Below are 23,017 nucleotides of genomic sequence, written 5' to 3'. Positions count from 1 at the left end.
ATCATTCATGCCATGAAACATTACTCGTTACAAGATACACTCATGTCATATATCAAGAGCTAATTATTAAATCTGTCTTCAATAAGCCTTAGGTCTAAATACATTAAGCTTTGCCCTACTGATCAGATCCCATATACAGAACAGAACCCATATTAGATGCCTCGCGTGACTTAAACACACTCAGCAATTTAGTTAGCTAGCCCCTTGGGTAATAATTATTTATAGCTTTGGTTAGTCATTAACTCTGAATCTTTAGGTATGGTTCCTTATTACTAACAAGTGCATTTGCCTCAGGTTACTGCAGGACTACCAGATCACCAGAGGATTCCCTAGTGGACTCAAGCCCAGCCCAGCCCAGCCTAGAAGAATTCCCATCAGCCAATTCTTATCTACAGTACAGGCCTATATAAAAACGTATACCATTTGGCACTATCGATATTTAACTGCCTTAACACTGGCCTCAGTGTGTCATGTTCTCTGGTGGGCACAAGGAGCCCCAGTCCAATTCTGTTACTGTATATATTGCTCTTTGTTAACTGGATACGCATCTCTAATAAAGTGGTGTTTGCATTAGTCACATCTCAGGATTCAATACTGTGGACTATAAAGAAGCATTACAAAGCAGCTTGCAGAACCCTATTGTCATATTTTTCCAAGAGAAAACCTGAAATTCTAACTATAGAGTTATGTGAAAAAACAATTTACTCTCCAACAATTTCATCGGACAATAAACAACTTCTATGAACCTCTGTCTAAAAAGTCTACGCTTACTTTTGTCATTGTTCCCACCCTTCATGAAGAAATGTTCTAATTCAGGAATGTTCCTAGGCCTCCTCGCATGTTCCTTGAGAGTAGTTAACTCTTCTCCATGCTGGGCAGGCACAGTAAGATCCACCCAGCATTTGCATTATCGTCACCATTATCTTCCTTTAAATTATCCATCAGCCACAACCCCCATGGTACCACCCTGATATTTTGTTTACTTCAAAGTAAATCTGTTGGGGCTCAGTCAGGATATCCTTTTGGTCTCAACTTTGCAGGTGACCCATAGGCAGCCTTTAGATACAGGTGGGTGGATTGTATGCAGCCATCTGAGGGCACAAAAAGTAAAAACTGCTTTACTCCCATGGAAAATGGACTGTAGCATGACAGTAGCATGACTCTGCAGCGCTTACATAGGGGCGGATCAGGGTGGGTGTGGGTTGGGATAATCGGGTACAGGTTGATAGCAGGTCTGCAATAGCGGACCTGTGCAGGACTCTACTTCATGGTTGGTTTTGAGGTATCTTCTGGACCTTAATTTTGCAGAAATACCCAGCCTCTGTTAAGCTTCATTTCCCTTATTACGTGGGGCATGTTAGATTCTTTATAGAACACATTGATCCTCCTACACAGAATATTTTATGAGTCACTGGCAGCCACACAGCCTGAAAGCAGAGCATATCCACCACCATGCTTAATTGTTAGCAAGATACTCCAAATGTAACACATTCATTTTTATCAGTCCAAATAAAGAATTTTGTTCCCAAACCTTACTGACTCATCAGATTTTGTTTTTGCATACATTAGATATTAGGTTTTGTGATGATGTTGTAGAAAAGTTTCCCCTCTCCCAGCACTACATTGTAAACCTGTGAAAAACTTCAGCAATCACTAAATTTAGCAGCTGGGCTTTTGGGCTAAATTGTTGGTTTTGTTCATTGTCAGACAGGGCCAGTGGGACACTGGAAAAAAAGCGATCAGAGGAGAGGAGGCACCGTGTGGGGGTGGGAGTGGTGTGATATTGGGAACTGGGAGGAGGGCCCTTCAGTTCTCATGAGGGGCCCTGACAGTTGCACTACCGGTGAGACCTGGAAGCACCAGTGTGATACTGGTTAAGTTTGGTTGATCTAATCAGTTTTGTCACAATTCTGTTAGACATTTGTAATAAGGGGTCAGTAACAAAGTTAAAAAATGACCACAATTTGCCTTTAAGAGACCTGTGGCTGCCCCACTGAATACAGCACTGCCTGCATTCAGTAGCACAGTATTCATATCCTGGCCCCTAACTTGCGTGTCCTGATGATTAAGCTAGGGAGTGACAGAGGCCGCAGCAGTGCCCATCATTACCACCACCTGCAATAAGAACAGGACTAGCCTGTGACCAGAAGCTGTGATCTGCATCTCCACCAAATATTTAATCTGACACAATGTGCTGAGTGCAGCCAGACTGGGGGAAGAAGAACTGCCCGAAAGACCCATACAGGTCTTGTTAAATAACATCATGGTCTTTCACTCGCCTTGATTTCAACAGTGCAGCTTAATAATTTAGTTTGATAAATTCAGTGAGCAATCTGCGATTTTTTTACCCCATATTAGTTTTTTCCTAGAATCCCAGCGTTGTTGCGGTCACAATAGGTATTGCACCTGATGCAATTGCATCCAATGCGTCAAGATGAACACAGTAACATCCGCAAATGAATGATATCGCGCTGAAAGTTTTCCAAGTCCAGTCGGCGTAGCTATCAATGTTAGCCATAAGAGTGACACTTAGTAGTTCTAGGGTTCGGAATAGGAGGCGGGAAGGACTGAGTGGTGCAAGTTTGGCTCTAGTACTGAATGGGGTTATACATGCAATTGACTGTGGTATAAGACAAAACCAAGCCCAAATTATTTTACATTTGCAACATGCAAAATATATTTCTTCTGAATGTTTAGAGCGTTCTTCTACAGTCATCTCCTGTGACTTTTACATATGTTAAAGGCAGCAGCCCATTGTTTTTAAAGCACACAATTATAACCTCAGAGGTCAGAAATGTGAGTATATTTGTTCGGCCATGTGTAAACCCTTCTGATCACTTTCACCATTTGCATGAATTATTGTTGTTCTAGAGTAACCTTTTTAATTTAACCTGAAGCCTTTTAATTTAACCTGGCTAATACAGGCCTAACCAATCAATCAACCTATTGAGCTTTAGTAACAACAAGGTTACATACTAACGAATCCGTCTTTGTACATGCAATATTAATGTTCTTATTATTCTTTATTTATTCTCGATTAAATTAGCAAATACTTAGTGACTTGGAGGTTGTAAATCTAAAAAAAATTAAGCTTGCTCAGATTGCTCTTCTGATCACTTTTGCAATTTACAATAATTTTCTATTTCGAAAGGTTAAAAGGTATTGGCAGCTGTTCTGCTAAATTGGGCTTCTGGCAAAGCTGCTTATCCCTAGGGCCAGTGGCCTGGTCATCAATTAAAAATACAAGTGGTCTAAAAAAATAAAAGGCAGCTATGCACAATGTTTGCTAAGTGCCTCCAGTAATGTAAGCTGGAAGGAAATCCAGCCTAGTTGTGTAAAGCTGGTCATATGTGTACCCATGAAAATATTACGTATCAGCTTTGTGCATGTTGGGCGGAAGATCCTGACCAATATCGTTGTGCCATTGATATCGATTGGTTTGCTGATCAGACAGGTTTGAAAATTTTATCTGCTAATGCAGCAATGCTAGCCTGTGTGTAAACATTGCCAGATGAAAGAGATTGTTGGGATAGTTGCCTAAACAAATGGAACAAAAGAAAGGAAGCCATAATATGAAATACCACTTGTACGGTATCCATCTGTGTAAAGGCCATGCTTTAGGGGAGGGGAAGGCACCTTACAAGAAAGCTATTTGCACATATTCTTATCAAAATATGTTTAGCCTACTCACCTCCAGTCTGGTGTCTTCACAGTTTCACATATCCTGGTCTTTATTCTCCTGTAAAAATATGGATAAAGTATACTCTTGATATATCTCATGCCTCGATGATCAGTTCTAGTCCTACGTGTGTAGAATAATGAAACTGGCACACAATCACTTGTATTGTAAAACCAGGAAACCCAAGCTACAAATTGCATCTGTAATACTCTTAAGGTGGCCATAGACGCACTGATAATATCTTACAAAACTCATTTTGGTGCGATATTCGGTGAGTGTATGGTGGGAGACCAATATTGACAGAATACTTGGATATCGGTCGACTTGGCTGGAAAATTTTGATTGGTTGTCTTTGAAGGCACCAACATTGTTGGTGCTGAATCATCAGATACAGGTAGAATTCTATTATTTCTACCTGTATATCTGACCATTCAGCGATACACGTGTGTATTAAAACTAACAATCTTTCTTGGAAAGATCTTTTCCAGGAAAAATCGTAATTGTAAAGTCTATGGCCACCTTCAGGCCTGATGTTAGGGTTTGGATTGGTACAGTGGATCTCACATTGGCTGTTCAGATGACAACACAAATACAGGACACACGACTGGTTATCTAAAACATTCCATTGTGTTTTATTCATAGCCAATGGAAAGGCGCTTCAACTCTGTACACAACGGATATAAAATAATTTCAATAGACAACATGTAAAAATATGAATTTTCTTTATTTGGAATTCTTTTTTTTTCTACTTCCTGTGATACAGTATAAATACATTCTATAAATACTGACCCCAGGTGTTCTTTTGTGTCACAAAACTGTCACTTGACCCAATGGCGTCTCTCGGTGTCACAAAATCCATGTCCAAAAAATCATGGAAAAATGATAGAAAAATCTGAAACGATTGTTGGGGGGGCCCCAGGGGGGAGGAGGGAGGCAAAATCCTATGTTAGTAATATCTACAACCGTTATTAGTGATCGTGTGCATTTGCGTGGGTGTGTGTAAGGGTGTGCAGAAGCACACACCTACATACACCAATACATGGAAACACGCATGCACACAAAGATTCATATATATTAATATGTACATACACACCTCCATTCATATACATCCAAAGACAGAGTATTACTCGTACCTTAATACACACATGTTTAGAGAGACAACAGTGGAGCTTTGTGTTGTGTGTGTGTATATTTTTATATATAATAAACAGTTTGTGTGAGCACTGCCATGATGACAACTAATGACTGTATTTAAAAAACATATCCTAGAAGCTGTGCACACATTGCCTATATATTGTACACACGGTAGCAGAAGACTCCATGTTGCTTCTCTCGGTCTCGTATAGTGTTGTCTCTTTCCCAGTCACTCGACATATGTGTACCCATGGGAATACTGCAGTGAAATCCACAAATCACAAGACACCGCATCCAACCCTCACCCTACCCTCACCCTACTGTCTAATCGTACACAATCGAAACCTGAACTAAATTAGCAAAATAACCAGGGAGAAAGCATTGAGCTACTGGCCCCTCCAATACTATACACTGATGGTGTAAATTTGGCACACGGTTTGGTATTATTAAACACGCTCCATAGCGTTAAGGCCAGTCTGTCCCCTGTATCCAAGTCTTCTCTGTGTTTTAGACATCCACCTCCCTCTCAGCTGTAGATCGCTACTTTCTGGTATTTGGCACTGAGTGGAAGAGGGTAGGGTTGGAGGTTGTCCTTGCTCCCCTGAATTTGGGGTCTTCTTATACCATACCCCTTAACGCTGGTGTATGAATTTGGCACATTTAGGATAAAAGCAGCTGGGATATGTGTCCGGATGGAATTAGAAACGATTACAAAATGTTTGTCTGAAGCTCCAACTCCAACTGATTTCCTGCTAGCACATCCAAACACATAGCCACCCTACTCACAGATCTTGGAAAAACCTCTGGTCTGAATGTAAAAAATACAAGTATTGGACTCAACGCCCACCCACCCCCATATTCACCAAGGAATTAACTAGTTGATCTCCACTCTTCATTATAACAGCTTCTGGAAGTAGAAGTATAGAAAGGTGTAAGGAGGGCAAATGATATTGGGGTGTATCAAGAGTGGGCCATAGTCATTATACTGGGTTTATTTACCTCCTGACTTTTATAATTCACCTGGATACTGCTAGTTTTATTCCACAAAACACAATTATGAATTTCTCTGCAAACCTATACATTTATCAGTAGCCATGATGTTCTTACCATCTGTGTGCCTCCTCACTCGAGGAAGCAAAAAACAGAGAACACGTGTTTTTGTTCAGGGCTATAACGGAGCAGCCACTTTTTCCCTAAAAAGAAAAGTTTCCACACCTATCCCCCTCTTCTAGGGGGTATGGAATGTGTAATTATCCCTCCCCCTTGTCTGTAGACATCTTGTGGTGGCTCTTTGATAGGGCAAGGGGAAGGGCAACATAGTGGGACGCTATACTCTAGTGGTGGAGTGTGAGTGCGGGAGACCAGTGTTGTTGAAGCCAGCAGAAAAGGTGTTGTATGGGTGAAGGCTTTGTAGTCCCACCAGTGAGTTGGGGATCATGGTGATGGTGTTAGGTGTCATGAGTGGGATGTCATCAGGAGATCTGCGCAAAGTAAGCGTATAATCGGGAAGGGTGGGGAGACGCAGGTTATCAAGGCTGGAAACAACCCCACCCTCACATTCAGTGTGTCCTGCATTTATCTGTAGAGAGTTTAGCTCCTCAGGAGGAACAGGACTGTGTGTTGGATCCCGATTGACAGCTGGGTGTTGTGGGCTTGGTTGGCGTTGAGTGTCCTGACGTCTTTTATCATTGCGGTAGTACAAAGCAGCAAAGGCCAAGACATTGAGAAACAGAAGGGAGGCTCCCACAGCAATTGTAACACTTAACTCTGTTGAGTAGTCCCGTGGATCCTGAATTACCACAGGGTCCACAGGATCTAGTTCTGGATCCCACTTGGCTACTGGACCATTAAAGGTTGGTGAGACACCTGGGCGCTTTGTGTCCCAGACCTTGGGCCGACGTGTAATGTGAGAGTTCTGTGTTGTGTCTGATGGTGGAACCTTGGTAGTAGTAGAGGTGTAGTGAAACATATCATGTAGATTGTACAGGTGTGGTACTAGATGCTTCCAGAATGCCACCTTGGTGGCCCTGTAGTGATCACGCACTCGTGGTTTTAAGCCTATGTGTAGATAGAATTGATCCCGTGGGCTGTATTTTGACCATGCCATCTCCTCAAATCGATTTGCCTTGGTGTGGATGAACTTGGTATCCTGTGGCACAGGTTTATTAGGATCACTGGGAAAGAAGGATTCAATATGAGTGTTAACAGTCAAACAGGACAATTCTGCCTAAATCAAAACAACACATTTAAAAGCTTCTTTAATTTCCACTCCATCTCTTCTATAGCATTTTTTTCTGTTTTTAATCTCTCCGCACCCCTACACATCACAAAAGCATTCCTGGAGCCACAGTTCACTGTACAAGTATACCAAAATGAATAAACCCTGCATACAACAAACACAGTGTCCCCCCATATATGAATAATACTCCCTCTGAGCCTTTTCTTTTGCTCCTGGGTGCAAAACTATCCTCACACACAGGCAGACTTTTCTATTAATACTTACCCAGTTTTTGCAAAATTAGTCCAGTAAGTCATAACCACAGCACTCAGCATGACATCATTCTTGGAGAAGTTACAAGGGAACAGATCTGTTGGACCCACCATGGGGACTCCAAAAACATAGGGCACCTCGTCTCCATGGGCAGCGTCAGCCCAAGCAGGTTTCATTAGGCTCTGGCAATGGTGATAGAAGGCATAGAAGTATGTGGGTGAACCGTAGCGGGCGTGTAGGTCAGCAGTCACAACTGAGGGCTCAACCCACTGATGGTCAGTGAACAAAGCGACCAGAGTTTTGCGGCGGGTCTCGGGGTTGTCTCGGTCAGCCCAGTCAGTGTACATAAACTTGATAGTCTCACGAAGTGTGTCTTTGCCTTCTGGGTACCCATACAGATTGTCCACAAAGTTGGAAACGGAGTAATCAAAATCGCTTCCAGAAACACCATCTTCTGCATCCACCACATTTTCCACAAATTTGAGCCCTTCACCCTGGTTGACCCCTAGCATGATGTCATAGTTCAGGAACTCTCCTTGTTCCATGAGGATTTCAGGGTCATCTGGAATCACGTCCCCATCAATTACTGGGCCAAAAGCTACATGATAACGAGCAGGCTGAATATCTTGCTCCACTAGCTCTTTGGCGCTCTTCTGTCGCAGGCAATCCACCATGTCCACGGTGTCCAGCACATTGCAGCCCGCTTTTTCAGCAAGTAGTCGTGTGTATTTCACTGGTTGGTAATTGACCGCCCAACTGGATAAGGCCGATCCACTCTGGATGATAGCTCTTTGAAACAGACCTGTCATAGAAGGCCGGCGTTAGATACTGAACTATTATTTATATTAAAAGATAGCTCAAGCCATTACAACATGGAGGGAAAATACAAAGAATTACAGGGGCCTATATATTGTTTTGCATTCAGAATCCCTGTGTCTTTGAAGTGGATGATTTTGGTTTAAGTTCCACCATCAGCCACTGTGAGACAGACACACGTATAAAAAGATCAGCAGCTCAACTTCCTGCCCAGCTGGTCTCAGTGTGTGCCAGGGAAAAACACAGCACAAGAGGATCTTTCTAAAGAAGAAAAAAGGAGGGTGCAGAAAATTGGGGGTGGGGGAGGGAGGAGTGAAGAAAAATATAAAGAAGGATAGAAAACAAAAAAAGGTGAAAAGAGGGAAATAAGCGAGTGATGAAAAGAGCTAACGTAAAAGCTGGGCATCGCCTGCAGAGCGATACTTGTAGTTGAGCCTAGTTAGAGGATAACAATATACTGAGAAATATAGCACAGGAATAATTTCTGTACCTTAAGAGCCGCCCACAGACACAGACATCGGATGATGAATTCATGGAATAATGTCAGATGATCCTTAAACCTTAAATGTGGTGGGACAGACACACAGACATGGGGTCACGGGGTAATGTAGACATTATGATGAGGTCAGTGGATGATTAAAAGGTGTACCATGGACAGAACAAGTAGATACAAAAAAAATGAATGTCAGTAAAGCATACAATCACAAGGAACAAAGAGGGAAGGGAAGGAGCAGCACTGGGGTAGATACAAAACAAGATCATTATGTAATCAAGACACTACACATCATTATATTTGAATGTCATGCAATCTACATACCTTCAGAGTGGTGAGACAGAGTGAGGAGGCTGACGCACGATGCTCCGATGCCAGAGCCAAATACAGTAATCCTGTGAGGGTCGCCTCCAAAGAACGCCACATTCTCGCTTACCCACCGTAGGGCCTGGATTTGGTCCAAAAGTCCGTAATTTCCCTTAGCTGCCTGATCTCCAGTGCTCAGAAAACCTATAAATAATAATATTCCATTAGAACAGTGATTCTTTGGCAATGGGACCAGAACTGGGTCTCCATGCTGAATGGCTCCCCATGACGCCCTGTAATACAGTGAAATATCCTTCTGCAGCAGACAATAGTAATTGAAGGTAGACGGATTATTAATCCTACACTGAATTTTGGGTCCTGAGCTGAAATCACAAAATAATTTGGGGTCCAGTTAAAAAAGTTAAGAACCCTGCGTTAGAACAAAAACAAATACACAAGGGACGGGTCTGCAATGTATTCATCTTTTTGGCTAGTACAGGTATGGGATCTGTTATCCAAAAGCTCTGAATTATGGGAAGGCCATCTCCCACAGACTTCATTTTTTATCAAATAATCCAAAAAATGTTCTTTGTAATAATAATAATAAAAACAATAGTAGATTGTACTTGATCCCAACTAAGATTAAATTAATCTCTAGTGGAGGCAAAGTAATCCTATTGGGTTTACTTAATGTTTAAATGTTTTTTTAGGAGATTTAGGGGGTTATTGTCCAAATGCTAAAAACTTGAATTTTTTTTCGAGATTTAGTGTACCCCAAGGAAGCAAAAAGTCAGAATTCAGAATCCATCTTCAACCTGTCAAGGTCAATGAGGTCATTAGGACATTATGGTTTGCGCTGGGTTTGGTACGATAATCCAAACATTTAGGTCTTTTCTAATGATTTCATGAAAAATTCTGACTTTTCAGGCGTCAAATATGAAAAATCTAGTCACACAACAATCCAAAAAAGTTGTGTTTTTTTCCTATCGATTTGTTTTTGTTTTTTTTAATGATAAATAAGAGTAAAGACTTTGTTTAATTTAATTTAAAACATCAGAAAAATTTGGATTTTTATAAATAACCCCCTTAAAGTATGGAGAACGAAAATTATGGAAAGAACCTTTACAGGAAAGCCTCTGTTCCCAAGAATTCTAGATAACAAGTCCCATATCTGTACTGGATAAAGATTCTAAACAGTAGGTACTTAACTGACTCCATGGTAAGGTGATCATGAGAATGTTTGAATATTTAATTAGCCTTTTCATCCCCAATTCCAAGAATAAAAAAATAAAGTGTAAAAGAAGGCATGAAAAAGGCTTAAAAAAATGAAAAGATAGAAAAAATGTTATAATATCTATATCCTCTCCTCCCCCAAGGCCTATTCCTACCATCCTCGGGGGACTAATTATCTCTAACAGCTCTCCGTGGATGCCAAATAAATAGCTTCATCAATTATTAAGTCTCAGATCAATAATTACAGAAGCATAGACACATGGGGGGGGGAGAATAAGTGGAAGTACGTGAAAGGAAGACAAACAAAATCAGACAAAAAACTTGAAATATGAAAATTGCAGAGGCAGTAAAATAAGGTCAAGCAATGCTAGATACCAAGGGTATAGGTAAAGGGAATTGGCACACTGACCCAGAACTCCCACACGATAATTCAAGGTGATGACTACAACATTCCCATAGCTGGCCAGTACACTGCCATCGATCATGTTTCCACTGCCCTCCATGTATGATCCTCCGTGTATATAAACCATGACGGGCTTGGCTCCCGTGTCCCGGATATCTGTAGATGAAGAAAAAAGTTAATGGACCTGGTCAAAACAGCATGACATACAGCTGGCGGTTTCACTGGCAGCTCACAGCAGCAGACCATGACCAAGTGCAGTTACCAACACGCAAGCCATGACACGGGACACTGCAAGAATCTGCTCTGATTTGGCAAAGGATCACACCATAATTACGTGACATATAATCCACGGAAAACCCATCACAAACTCATACCCAGCTACGTTATCTACTTTATGAATCAGCCCCACCTCTCAAGCTAAAGAATACACAATGCATGCACTTCATGCAATATTTCACAATGGTACATTCTCAGGACCAGGGTTTCCATAAAGAGAGAGAGAGAGAGAGAGAGTAGGGTATAATGGTATGGTCCTAAGAAGGTGCCTTTTAAAGTGAAGCAAGGTGAAATGGAACTACAAAAAAAAAAAAAAGAAATCTATATGGTAAAGGGTGTTCTTGGCAGAAAGATAGAAAAGAAATCATACCAATATTGAAGAAGTAATATTATTCTTTATATACCCACATGAGAATTTTCAGCAATTACATATGTGAGATCCAATTAATAGCCAGTGGTAAGGAGGTGATGGTGAAGAAGAGTAAGTTAATGGTATGACATGCTTTTCCAGCATTCTATAATGTGCCCAAATGCACCATAAATGACCATGGCAGCTGAGATCTGCTCAATAATCATGAGGTCAAACCAACAGCATAAGAGACAAGTGAGATGATTAAGAGAATGGGCTGGGGTTAGAATACTAGGAATAAATGAAAAATAAAAATGTACTATTGTACTATTCTTCTTCTACTTAAAAGAAATCTTTCCTTTGTGTCTTGGTCCAGGGGCCATTTGTTCCACAAGATCCCTAGATTATGTGAACTGCATGTTTCTCCTCTTGGCTTTCACCAATCACTGCTGCCCTAAATATATAAAATAATAAGTGTGTCCTACTCTCTTAGAACTTTACAACCCTAAAAGGGCTCTAATCCGAGGTGGCATGACATGGAGACAAACTGGTAGTGTGTTCTAACTAGAAAAGTTTTTCATTGTCTATGTGAAGAGGAGGAAAATATGCACAGAAGAAGAAGAAAAAGAATGGAGAGTTGTAGAAATGGATGGGGAAAAAGAGGAACCCACTACTGAAGTATTCTTAAGGGTGTACAGAGAAGTTAGGAAGAGAGAGTAGAAGTGGGAAAATAAGGAGAATATAATGATTACAGGTTCCATGCATCAGCCTCAGCCAAAAAATACCTCCTTCCTCGTCTTCGTCATTATCCGATAACTCTTCGCCCTGTTTCTTAGCGCTGGGTCCTGAGCAGAGCAGGAGACAGAGCCGAGCAAACAGAAACAGACAAGAGAATTCAAGAGATAACAGGACTGGAGTTCTCAGTATATGGCCGTTGACCTTGATTTAGGGGGCCTAACACTGACGGAGTAACACATAATGAGCTCAAGTGCAAGGTCCCGTGGTGCACTGCAAACATGACAAATATGAGAAAGAAGCTTCCATAGGTTCACTAGGGCCACACTGCTGACAAGTGAGGTGAGATAAGTGTTCACATAATGAAAAATATGGGAATTGTTTGTGTTCGGAGCCTGAGGCAATTTGTGAAGCCGACAGAAGGATATTTGGAACTTTAGAAGAGACCAGGAGCAAAAGTGAAGATACTGTAAGTGTATGGAAAAATATACTAGGCACAATCAAACATATAGAGGAGAACCTTATGATATCTCAGGAGTTTATGTATGATTTTTAGGCGCTAGGGTCAGAAAGGGGGGATCTTGAATGGGGTGTGCATCTGGGTCAGGAGAATTACATGAATCAGTGAACTGCTGAAGGGCTGCAAACTGAACATCCCTAATGAAAATATCTAACCATAACTCAATATAATATATACTTTTATCTTTAATTACATTAGCCCATGATGGGCCTTCTTCAAATGATCTTTCTACCCTGCCCTAAAACCGACCCGCTGAGGTTTATCTATTGCATGTGGCCGAGTAAAGATGCAGTAATACAAGATAAGTTGTGGTGCCAGTCAATGTTTGTGAGCACACAAGGGCTACAACATACTTGATTAACATGGGAGTGGGGGTAACGTGTGTGAAATAAATAAGTAAATAATCATTCTGATTTGCATACATATCATTTTATCTATGTTCTGGGGTCTTTTTGTGTTCATCTAAATCCAAGTGTGAGAAAGAAGCAAGCCTACACAACAATAACCCGGCATCAGTGAGATACAGGCAACCATCCAAACACCCAGCTGCTCTAGAAACGGACCCTTAAATTATATAGAGTAGGAAATTCAATGAGGTTGTATTAGTTGAAGGTCAGTCCTCGCTTTGTGATGGTGCACCTGAATATTACTATTGTAGGTTATATATTCTGTAGATTGTTATATTGCCTTGAGGATCACATACTGTATATGGAAACACTGGCCAGTCTGGAGAGACACTAAATACTGGAAGGAGTTATTTATATAAGCATTGCATCTGAAAACTACCTCTTTAGTGAAACAAAATGATTTCTATAAAGGAACTTGATTCTAACACATGTAGGACAATGTACTAAATATGCTCCCTTTTAAAGGCACAGTGATCTGTAAAGGGATAGTGACACTTTCCATGTTTCCTTATGCCTGCACCCTAAGAACCCCAAACATATCGGGGGGACAAACTAACAGGAGAGTGCTACTGCCGGAAACAGATCAACGTGAGCTAACCTCACAGTTTTTGCTGCTGCCTCCGGAAAGTCTGGGGCACTGTTTACATAACTTCTCAGCTTATTGGGACTTAAGTTGGCCATAGACTCAAAGATTTGCTCGTTTGGCCACATCGCCAAACGAGCGGACCTTTCCCCGATATGCCACTGACGCATGGCTATATCGGGGGTAATTCGAACGTTCGGCCATATGCCCGAACAATCGAATTACGATACGCCAAGGGGCTCTGACGGGTCGGTGGGTTAAGAATCAAACCTTCTCGATCGATATCGTGGCCAGATATCGATTGGGAAGACCCGTCGGAAGCCCCCATACACAGGCAGATAAGCTGTCAAATTGGTCCAAACGACCGATACTGGCAGCTTTATCTGCCCGTGTATGGCCACTTTTATCCCCACCCTCCAAGAACTCCATACATATCAGGAAGAGAAACGGAGTTGGTGAGCCACACGCTCCTTCAAGGGGGCGCCAAAATTTAATTAAAAAGTTTTGTATGGGGTATCTTTTTACAGGCAGAGTAGCACTTACTGGGTAAATCTAGAAAGTATAACAATGTTTTTATGATACATGAGATTTTTTAAATGATTTACGTTTTTTTTATACATTTGATTTTTTTTTTAAGGGGCAGTAAACCACCTTCTTCAACATGAGTTCAAGGAAAATAGCTTGTGCCTTATATTTTAATTAGGAAATACATATGTTTTTTTGTGTACCTTGCACTAAACTCTACTTCCTGATCCCTGCGAGCACAGTCAAAACAAATCATAAGTCCACTAAGAAGCCCTCTGTATAGATAATCCATTTCAGCAGCTGCAGCCTGTTAGGCTTTTACATAACAAGCATCTTATTATACATCTGAAGCCTCAATTGCAAAGTGTTAAAATGGACACAAAATTAAGCATGCCATTCACTAAGATGCTTGCACCCATGATGCTAACAATTTGCGGCAGCGACAATTTCTGTTCTGTATAATTACGCACATCTCCAAGGGAACCCTGAAATTACCACCACTGGAATGGCCGAAGTGATGCCATCCCCAGAGAGAAAAGGTTTGTTGCATCTTACACAAAAAACACAGGCACTAATCAGTGCATGCATTGTCGCATCACATGCTAAGCTGTGTGAGTGCATTCTAATTCTAAGAAAAATTGCTGCATTATGGGCATTAAAAAAAATGGCCATTATCATTATTGATTTGTAAAAGAGTAAATGAGGCCTCTGCAGCTTAAGAGTAACAGATATTGCCCTGAATATATCAGATTATCTGTATATAATGCTCTCAGTCTCAGAACAACGCATTCATCTGTATTCTTGGCAAACTGAACCCAATTTTAATGGACTGCTCTTCAAAGTCGGACAGTTTGTTTATATTTTGGGGATACAATACTCAATGACTAGCATGCAAGCTAAAAGACATTAAGAGGGCTAACAATTTTTTGAATGTGATTTTGTGGCAGAATACATGCGCTGTATGTTAAAACCGAGTGTGATTACTTTAAGAGGTAATTATTTTAATGTCACACAGATATAGAGTCAGGTGTAGCATCTCTGGCACTCTCTGCCACATTATAACTCCCTGCATTTGCTTCACAAAGCAGGGTTTGCTGGGATCTGTAATTCTGCATCAGCTGGAATGCTGTAGATTGCCTATGGCTGAATTACATGCAGTCTCACAATTTACATTATTTAGGTATCAGGGCTGCCATTAGAAGTGACTGCTGACCTTTCCTAGACTAACAGTTTAAAGGTAAATATCCCTTAAAGGTTAAACTAAGCAATACTGTAAAACAATGGTCATCCAAACAAGGACAAGATAAATGCATGAAACGGCAACTAATTATGGAACACTTTATTCAGTGTATATAACAGGAAGAGAGCCACCCTATGAAGTGTATGGTCCTGTCATCAGTATATCTGTCTCATCAGTGACAGGAGCCTTTCTGCTCATCACAAAAAGAAACTACCACCAGCGGCCTCTAAAACAATATTCCTGGAGTTTCCGGGTGAAAGGAAAAATATAGGTTATTTATATATTAGCCGAAGGACCAGGTGTTTTGCTGTATCTTGTGGAAGCAATGGGGGACTTAGTGATGATAAGTAACGTCTTTTTTGGTTAAGGATTCAGTAAATAGGTCTAGGTCCTCTTCCACAAGCCACAATCCGTCATCAACTTTGTACAGGTGGAAATCATACTTCCCTCCCTCAGCAGTGGTATGTCCTGTCTCACCTCTTGCTAAACGATGGATGTTTCTAATTTCCCATGCTGGATCTTTGCCAATCCCATCATATTTCTGTTATAATATAAAAATATGCTTGTCTTTTACTTGCTTGTTATTCAAGTAATTCATGCATTGGTTTGTATTACAGTAAAATCCTACATATTCTCCCCTTTTTATGAAATGATAGAATTGTTGCTATATATATATATATTTATATATATATAAAATCTTTGTTCCCGTGCCTCTGAGGTCCTAGCTGAAATCTAATCCTATCTTATTTGTCTAAATTATTCTCTAAATTATTTGTCTAAATGATTCTGTCCGTTGTCGATAACTTCAGTGCAGTGCATGTGTTATCCCATCAATGGCCAGATCTAATTAATCAACATGAAGGCTAATTTATACCAGTGCAGTTACCAATAACAACCGATCAGATCTATGATTTCAATTTTTAACTGGTGGTAAAAACGAAAAGGAATTGCTGCCTGGTTTCCATTGGTAACTGCCGAGGTGCAAGTCAGCACATTTATTAGTAAATCAGCCCGTAATACTTTTATTTCCTTCCAGAATGGAATGTCTTGCTACATTTTTTTTTCCCTCTCATGGTGCTCTGGTTGCATCTTCCACTCTATATTAGGGTAAGTCATGTCTTTCCCTCACAGCCAGCCACTTATCTTTTATACATAATTGCTTCATCTACCAACATCTCTCTGGAGGAGGGTTGGTTTTGCACCCTCACCTTGGAATTACATACCTCCTTTCCTACATATTTTCTTGTTGGGTTTTCGGACACACTCCTTGGAAATCCGCTTTACTGTAAAATGAATAAAAGACTCCAAAATAATAGGAGAATCCACCCTTGGGGAGTCATGCAAGCCTGCTGTGGCTGTGCTCCCTCTCATTGTGTGAGGGGGTATAAAGCCTTATGTGCCAGGAAATCCTGGTGGTCCCTGCCCCATGCAGACCCATCAAATCTTCTCATATGGACAAGTACCTAATAGTGCAGGGCAGTGGGGCTACGTTTTTGGCACTTAGCAGCTCTCTGGCCTAATTAGCTGAGAGGTGCTGAGTGGCAGAGCAAAACCCATGTCAAACATAACACCACGCATTCCCCAATTCTATATATTGGGGGTGAGGTATGTGTGGCCCAGAATCCTGACAAAATATACACCCAAATCCAAAATATATACAGCTTGGGGAAGAAGGAATGTTGAGCTGAGAAAGACTCAGAACTGAAAAGGAATGCAGATAATGGAGGGAGACAGGAGGAATAAGGCCAAGACTGCAATAGTGAATGGAATGAAAACATCTCAGAAAATGATGGTGAGGAAAAGTGACGCTGGGAATGGAAAGAATAATTATGAATGCAGCAGGGAAGCAAATTCAGTCAGGAGGAGTTAAAAGTCAGAATACGAGAAGTCAAAATAGATCCTTCATGCTTGTTTGGTAAGTTAAGCATTCCTGAAAAAAAATAAAAGAGGCTAAGGCCATGACCCAAAAAAGTGAAGTGTCCTCTAGACTGAACTACAAAGAGCAGATCCAAAACTGATAACAGCAGGCATATTATGAGAAAAAGGGATTATGAGTAAGGTGTAAATAAAGAGGGCAGAGAGTATGAAACTGGAGAAATGGAAAGACTAATGTCAAAGAAGGGGAATATGTATCTGAGGCTGAGGGGTGGATAGTGACCCCCAAGAGCTAAAAACTGCAATTAAGAAGTTACCCAAAACTCGAGGAAAGAAAATAAAGTCAGATATGGAAGGGGCTAAAAGCATGCTAAGAATGGCATAGATTAAACAAGAATAATAATGGATAGTGGTGTAAGCAGTCTGAAATGGCAAAAAAAAGAAATAGAAAAATGGTAAGGCAAATGCCTACAAGCCAAAATGAGAAAAATTATAATCAGAAAATGATGGAAGGAGGGTGATACCAAAACAGTTATCTAGAGTAAGGCATACGTTTAACCTCATTAACCTCATTAAAAAAAGGGAGACACATACACAAAAAAAGAGTAAACTGAAGTATAAGAAAAAAACAAACAAGAGGTGAAAAAAAATCAAAAACTGAATAAAGAGGCTAAGAGCATTCCAGCAACAAATCCAAATATATATTTTATAAAGGCGCCAAGCTAGGCATTATAAATCGATAATGGAACTCCCATGAACCTAATAAATCGATATTAAATTGAAAAGGGCCCCTAAAAATGGCTTTACTGTAGGGGGACTAGAATCATGTATAAACTTATCTTCTGGGACTGACAGATGAATAAAGTAGTTTTAGGGATCAAAAATATGGGCTCTACATATACGTGAGGCTCTAGTTCCACCTTGGGAAGGTAGTGAGAGCAACACATGAGGATCTTATAAAAAAAAAAGGCAGACAAGCAACCAGAAGATAATTATAAACCAACAACAATAACAGCAAACTAGACAAAACAGATGGGAAATACGGGTGGCATTGGAGAAGTGGGAAAAGAAGAGCAGAATGCAGGATGCAAAGGGAAGAGTGTAGGAGAAATGCCAAAAGAAGAGGAACTGTAAAGAATGTGCTCAGACCTAAAACAATGTAGAGGGTCTAGTGAAACCAAGTAAATAAAGGGTACCACGATCTAGGTACAACAGGGAGTACAACCACCTCAAGAAATGCACAGAGGATAAGATAAGCAAAGAATATACAAAGCAAATAAAAGCATGAATATACAGTGATATAAGTAGAACAAAAAAATAAAAGCATTATAGGGCTGGTCTATAAAGCAGATCATGTAGACAAGTCAAAACTCAAATAGGGCATGTGAATAGCATTTCAATGGAGAATGAGAACAAAGATGTAAAGTTATAAATGACTAGAGGAAAATACACAGAACTTGAATGTTTGAAATTTGGGTTGAATCATGAAGCATAAGTCATAGTGAGGGACAACAAAGGAGTAAGGGAGGTGTTCATTGAACAGGGAGGCTCAGTTAAAAATGAAAGGACTACCCATGGGTGATCAACAAAATCGAGAGCCATTGATGATTAAGGGAAAATCTGGAAGGAAATGGTGGGAATATAAGATCTTAGAGGCTAAGTGGGTTACTGGCATTAAAGAGATCACAGGTGGAAGGGAAAGGTTAGACCTTGAATGTGTACTGGGAAATAAAAGAGATATACAAATGGTGACAGACAAGCACTATTTTTCTAGGAGGAAAATCAAGATCGAGGGAGACAGGGAATAGGCAGCCTACGATTGGCTGTGAAACACAAATGGCTATAGGGTGGGAGACAGTGCTGGAAATGAAGCAAATAGCACTAATTGTTTCTGATGTACAACATGCAGCAAGCACACACCCTCCCCTCCATGCTGTGGATATCATAACACTGGAGGGACAACACAAAAGCCTGCTAAAAACGCAGATGTTTGGAGGGGGTCTTACTTCACCCCTCACTACTCACCATCCTCTGTGGGCACATATATATTGAGATACAGGCAATCCTCACTCTGTTCCTGCAAGTACCCTGTGACAGTGTCCAAGTTTGAAGTGAACCAAACTGGCATCATAATATCTGGTACTGCATTCTGTATGTTCTGAGGGCACACTGGGGAGAAATGGGTGGCGTTCCTTATTCCAGACCAGGATGGTGGTGGCTCTGGTGGGAGGAAACGTTTCTCTCCCATGGGAGGTGCAGCATAGGGAACTCCCAGGTACTGATCCACAGGACCCAGGATTTCGCTTGGTAAGGGCACACGTGTGCCACGCAGTTTGCCGTAGTGTGTGTTGACAGTCTGAGAATACACCTGTGCATGAGAGAACATCACACGGGACGTGACACTCAGAACCCACAGGACCAGACTCAGTTTCCTGGGGGACACTTTCAGCCCAACCCCATGCATGGTCCAAGTAGTATAGCTCTCGCATCAAGGACACTTCACTGGTAGCAACAGGAATACAGGTCCGCCCTCAAAGGATGTCACTCACATGTTGCACTACACAGGCAGAGCACAGGGTAGACAGGCATCGGGATGGCTGACAGGGTCCAAGTGATCTGGCGAGAAGAATAAATGGGTGGTTATAAATGGGAACAAACATTTCAACAACAACAGCATTTCAATACACAAGGCAAGAGGACAAGGACACAATCTGGAATCCCTTCTATGGCTTTAGAAACATAAAAGAATATTACAAAAAAAAAAAAAGTTTTTTTGGACACACTATTTTTGTACAAATGGCAGCATCCTGTTTGTTTTATGTGGGCTGCCCTGCATTTTAAATATCCCGACGATAGACACTGCTTTCATTCATTTCACACATTGCATAGTGTGCTGCATACAGACTAAATGTATGTGTTGCAGTAAGTAGGCCATAAGCAGTTCAGTAAATACACACCTGCAACATTTTGGAAACACAAAATATACACACAACTACATATAATGTAGAACACACAAGGGAAAACATGTTCCTGCATATTACATGCTGTTCTTATTCTGCCTCCTCTTATACAGACTGTATAGTATGTGTTCCTTTTACATATTTTAAGATTACTCACAAGTCAAAACAGCCAGTTTAGCAGGGGTGGTAAAAACAACTGCCTCTTGGGCACAGGGGTGTAACTACAGAGGAAGCAGACCCTGCGGCTGCAGGGGGGCCCAGGAGGTATAGGGGCCCCATGAGACCCCAATTCATATACAATTTCAATAAATATTGCTAAAACAGGTCAACCTCTAGAAATTTTGGGGGCCTGAAAAATAATTTGCTGTGGGGCCCAGTAACATCTAGTGGTTGGGCATAAGGAACCAAATGAACAGTAACACTTAATATCAGGGCTAGACAATAATCAAAATCAAGTTGTTGGATGACAAGTAAAAGGCTTGTGGGATTCTGGGAGTTGTAGTTCAAAAGCAACAGGGTGGCCACATGTTTAACAGCAGTGGTTGTGCAACATTTTCAGTTCACACTAACAAGCAGATTTATCAAAGGTCAAATTCATTTTCCCACGAAACACAGGCACAGATCACAGAATATTTCAGTATGTGGAAAATACGAATGTCAGATAGGTAACCATCATTGAATACGCTCTCCCTCCCTTCTAAGATTTTTTTCACTGATGACAGATGCCCACCAGATAGACTGCCTTTCCACACATACCCAACTGGCATTCATGTCTTCCATAAACAGGATCCTCTGAAATATTAAGTGTAAAAATAGTGGTTTGGACCCATCTGTTCTATTGAGAAGCAGTGCCCAAAACTTGCCCACGTTCGGCTGTAGAGCCAATTACTTTAATTGAAATTGTAGCGTGGGTGCGACTGATTGGTCAGTGCATCTCAGTGTGGCATTAGCAGCCCTCTAGTTCCCTGCACTTCTAGTCCTCTGCTCTTACAGATGCCGGTGCCATCATTTCTAGTAAAAAAAAAAAAGAAATACTGGCCTTCCTAACTGTTATGTTTCTTCCCAGTTATTAACTCTGACACCAAGGGGGTTATTTATAATACTCTAAATGCCAAATACCTGAAAAAAAATCGTATTTTTTTTTACTATAAAATGCGAATTTTTAGTGGAAAAAAAAACCCACAAATTTTTCAAGATGTATTATACCCCGAGAACGGAAAAAGTCAGTATCCGAAAATCCGGCATCTCTGACCTGCCGATGTTGCTTATAAGTCCATGGAAAGTAATTTGATCTGCGCTAGGTTTCATGCAATAATCCAAAAATGTTGTTGGTTTTCGGGCAAAAATCTGAAAAAAGTTTTTGGGTGGAAAATCCGAAAAATTCTTACAATTCTTTTTTTTTCCGTAATTGTTTCGTTTTTTTTCCCAGCAAACAAAATTTTCGGGAAAGTGTATTAATAAAAACACGTGCGGATTTGGAGTTGTTTTTAGAAAAATTGATTGATAAATTCGGACTTTGATAAATGGGCCTCTAAGTGTCATTTGTACTGGCCAAAGTAGTTACATAGTTGCCACGCTGCAAAACTGTCTCTCATCTCCACACATTCTCATATCCCGCCCCTGAAAACCCCTAGTACCATAACAGATCTTGTTCCCTCCAATTGCAAAAATGAAATATATTAGAAGTCACGGTGAACGGTGCATGCACATACAAATGCCTATATCCAGTTCTGCATGATACCAGCAGCTGTTTCATATCAAGCAACTTGCATTGTAAGTTTAGTGGCTCTTTCAACTGATCCATATGAAAAAGAGAGAGCCTTGAGTCAGGTCAGTTTTGATCCATGCCATTCGTTCACCTCTCCTCTCTCTCATCCTTTACTGAAAGCATCGTGTCATTTGCCATTTTCAGATCCCCCGCTCTTGTTCATCTGCTTCATATTGTGCTTTCACACGATTTAAACACAAGATTTTTAGTTCCTGACAAGCAAGAGAATCCATCCTGAGCTGCACATGGCACGACTCCCAGCATCCTGCACTCTTTTGGCACAGACTATAGAAGAGAGAGTGCAATGCTGTGGACTAATTCTCCTCCTCTGCATTCCTACTCCCACATCTTTTCCCTGCAGGTTGCACAGAAACGGTCATGAATTTCTCATCATATTCTGCAAACTATAGCAGAATCCAGGGATCACATACTGTGCAGATTCCGTTAATTCTACCCAGTTTCCCACATGCATAAGCCAACATTAGTGCCAATATATGTGATGTATGGATGACCACTGCTCTCCTGACCTGCAAATGGCACCAATTTGTTAGAAAAAAAAATGCACAACAGCATTCCTGTATACATAGAATGTTCTCCCCCCTCCCCCTGAACTGTGAGATCTGTTACTTTAAGATGGGGACAGAAGAGACACAGCAGCAGAATGTAAATGTTGTGTGTGAGACAGAGGGAGGGAGAAGTGTTTTGAGGCACAGGAGGACAGGGGGCACAGCAAGGCATTAGGAGAGGGGGAGAAAGATCACTGAGACTGAGACAAAGAAAGGATGAAATAGAGAGAGGGGCAGTAAGAGTGGAGCAGGCAGGGTAAACAGCAAATTGGGAATCAGGAAGCAATGGAGAACAGGATATGTTAAAGCTGAAGGAGTGGGAGAGTGGAGAGAATTTAGAAGGGGCTGAAGTATGTTATTAATGGGAGGAGGAGGAGGCAAAGCAGAAAGGGGAGGGGAGATAGGCTGGGAATTTAACTCAGATAAAAGAGAAGAAATAGGAAGTGATTAGCACAGGAAATTAGACTGGGTTATGGCTTATGAAGGGGACAGTAGGGGCAATGAAACAAGCAATCAGGGAAGCAATGAGGAGAGCAAAGAAATGGGAAAACAAGGTTTAATGGTAAAAACGAGGGTGAAATAACGGCTTCAATTAAAGTAAGGACTAAAAAAACTGAGGTTTATGGGAACACATAAAGGGATCTTCTTAACACTCAGT

The 23,017-nt window shown here is 41.0% G+C and overlaps 1 protein-coding gene across 6 annotated transcripts in view; it reads right to left on the bottom strand.

Annotated features, from left to right (window-relative positions):
* Positions 1-4,384: 4,384 nt before the first annotated feature.
* The window catches only part of nlgn3.L (neuroligin 3 L homeolog), a 49,627-nt gene continuing 30,994 nt past the window's right edge, over positions 4,385-23,017 (bottom strand). For 2 of the 6 annotated variants that reach the window (XM_041572681.1, XM_041572684.1), the window contains exons 2-8: positions 19,091-19,681; positions 16,414-16,473; positions 11,966-12,025; positions 10,562-10,711; positions 8,938-9,123; positions 7,317-8,106; positions 4,385-6,987 (exon numbers count right to left, since the gene is read on the bottom strand). In XM_041572681.1, coding sequence (XP_041428615.1) covers positions 6,141-6,987; positions 7,317-8,106; positions 8,938-9,123; positions 10,562-10,711; positions 11,966-12,025; positions 16,414-16,473; positions 19,091-19,529 — 2,532 coding nt within the window. In that variant the 5' untranslated portion in view covers positions 19,530-19,681 and the 3' untranslated portion in view covers positions 4,385-6,140. Of the gene's footprint in view, positions 6,988-7,316; positions 8,107-8,937; positions 9,124-10,561; positions 10,712-11,965; positions 12,026-16,413; positions 16,474-19,090; positions 19,682-21,231; positions 21,255-21,884; positions 22,654-23,017 lie in introns of those variants that run through there. The other 4 variants (XM_041572682.1, XM_041572683.1, XM_041572685.1 and 1 more) reach the window with 4 other exon arrangements.

The sequence above is a fragment of the Xenopus laevis genome, chromosome 8L, assembly GCF_017654675.1.
Source record: "Xenopus laevis strain J_2021 chromosome 8L, Xenopus_laevis_v10.1, whole genome shotgun sequence".
In the NCBI taxonomy this organism is placed as follows: Eukaryota; Metazoa; Chordata; class Amphibia; order Anura; family Pipidae; genus Xenopus; species Xenopus laevis.
The sequence above is the reverse complement of the archived record's forward strand: the minus strand, read 5'-3'. Positions and strand labels throughout refer to the sequence as shown.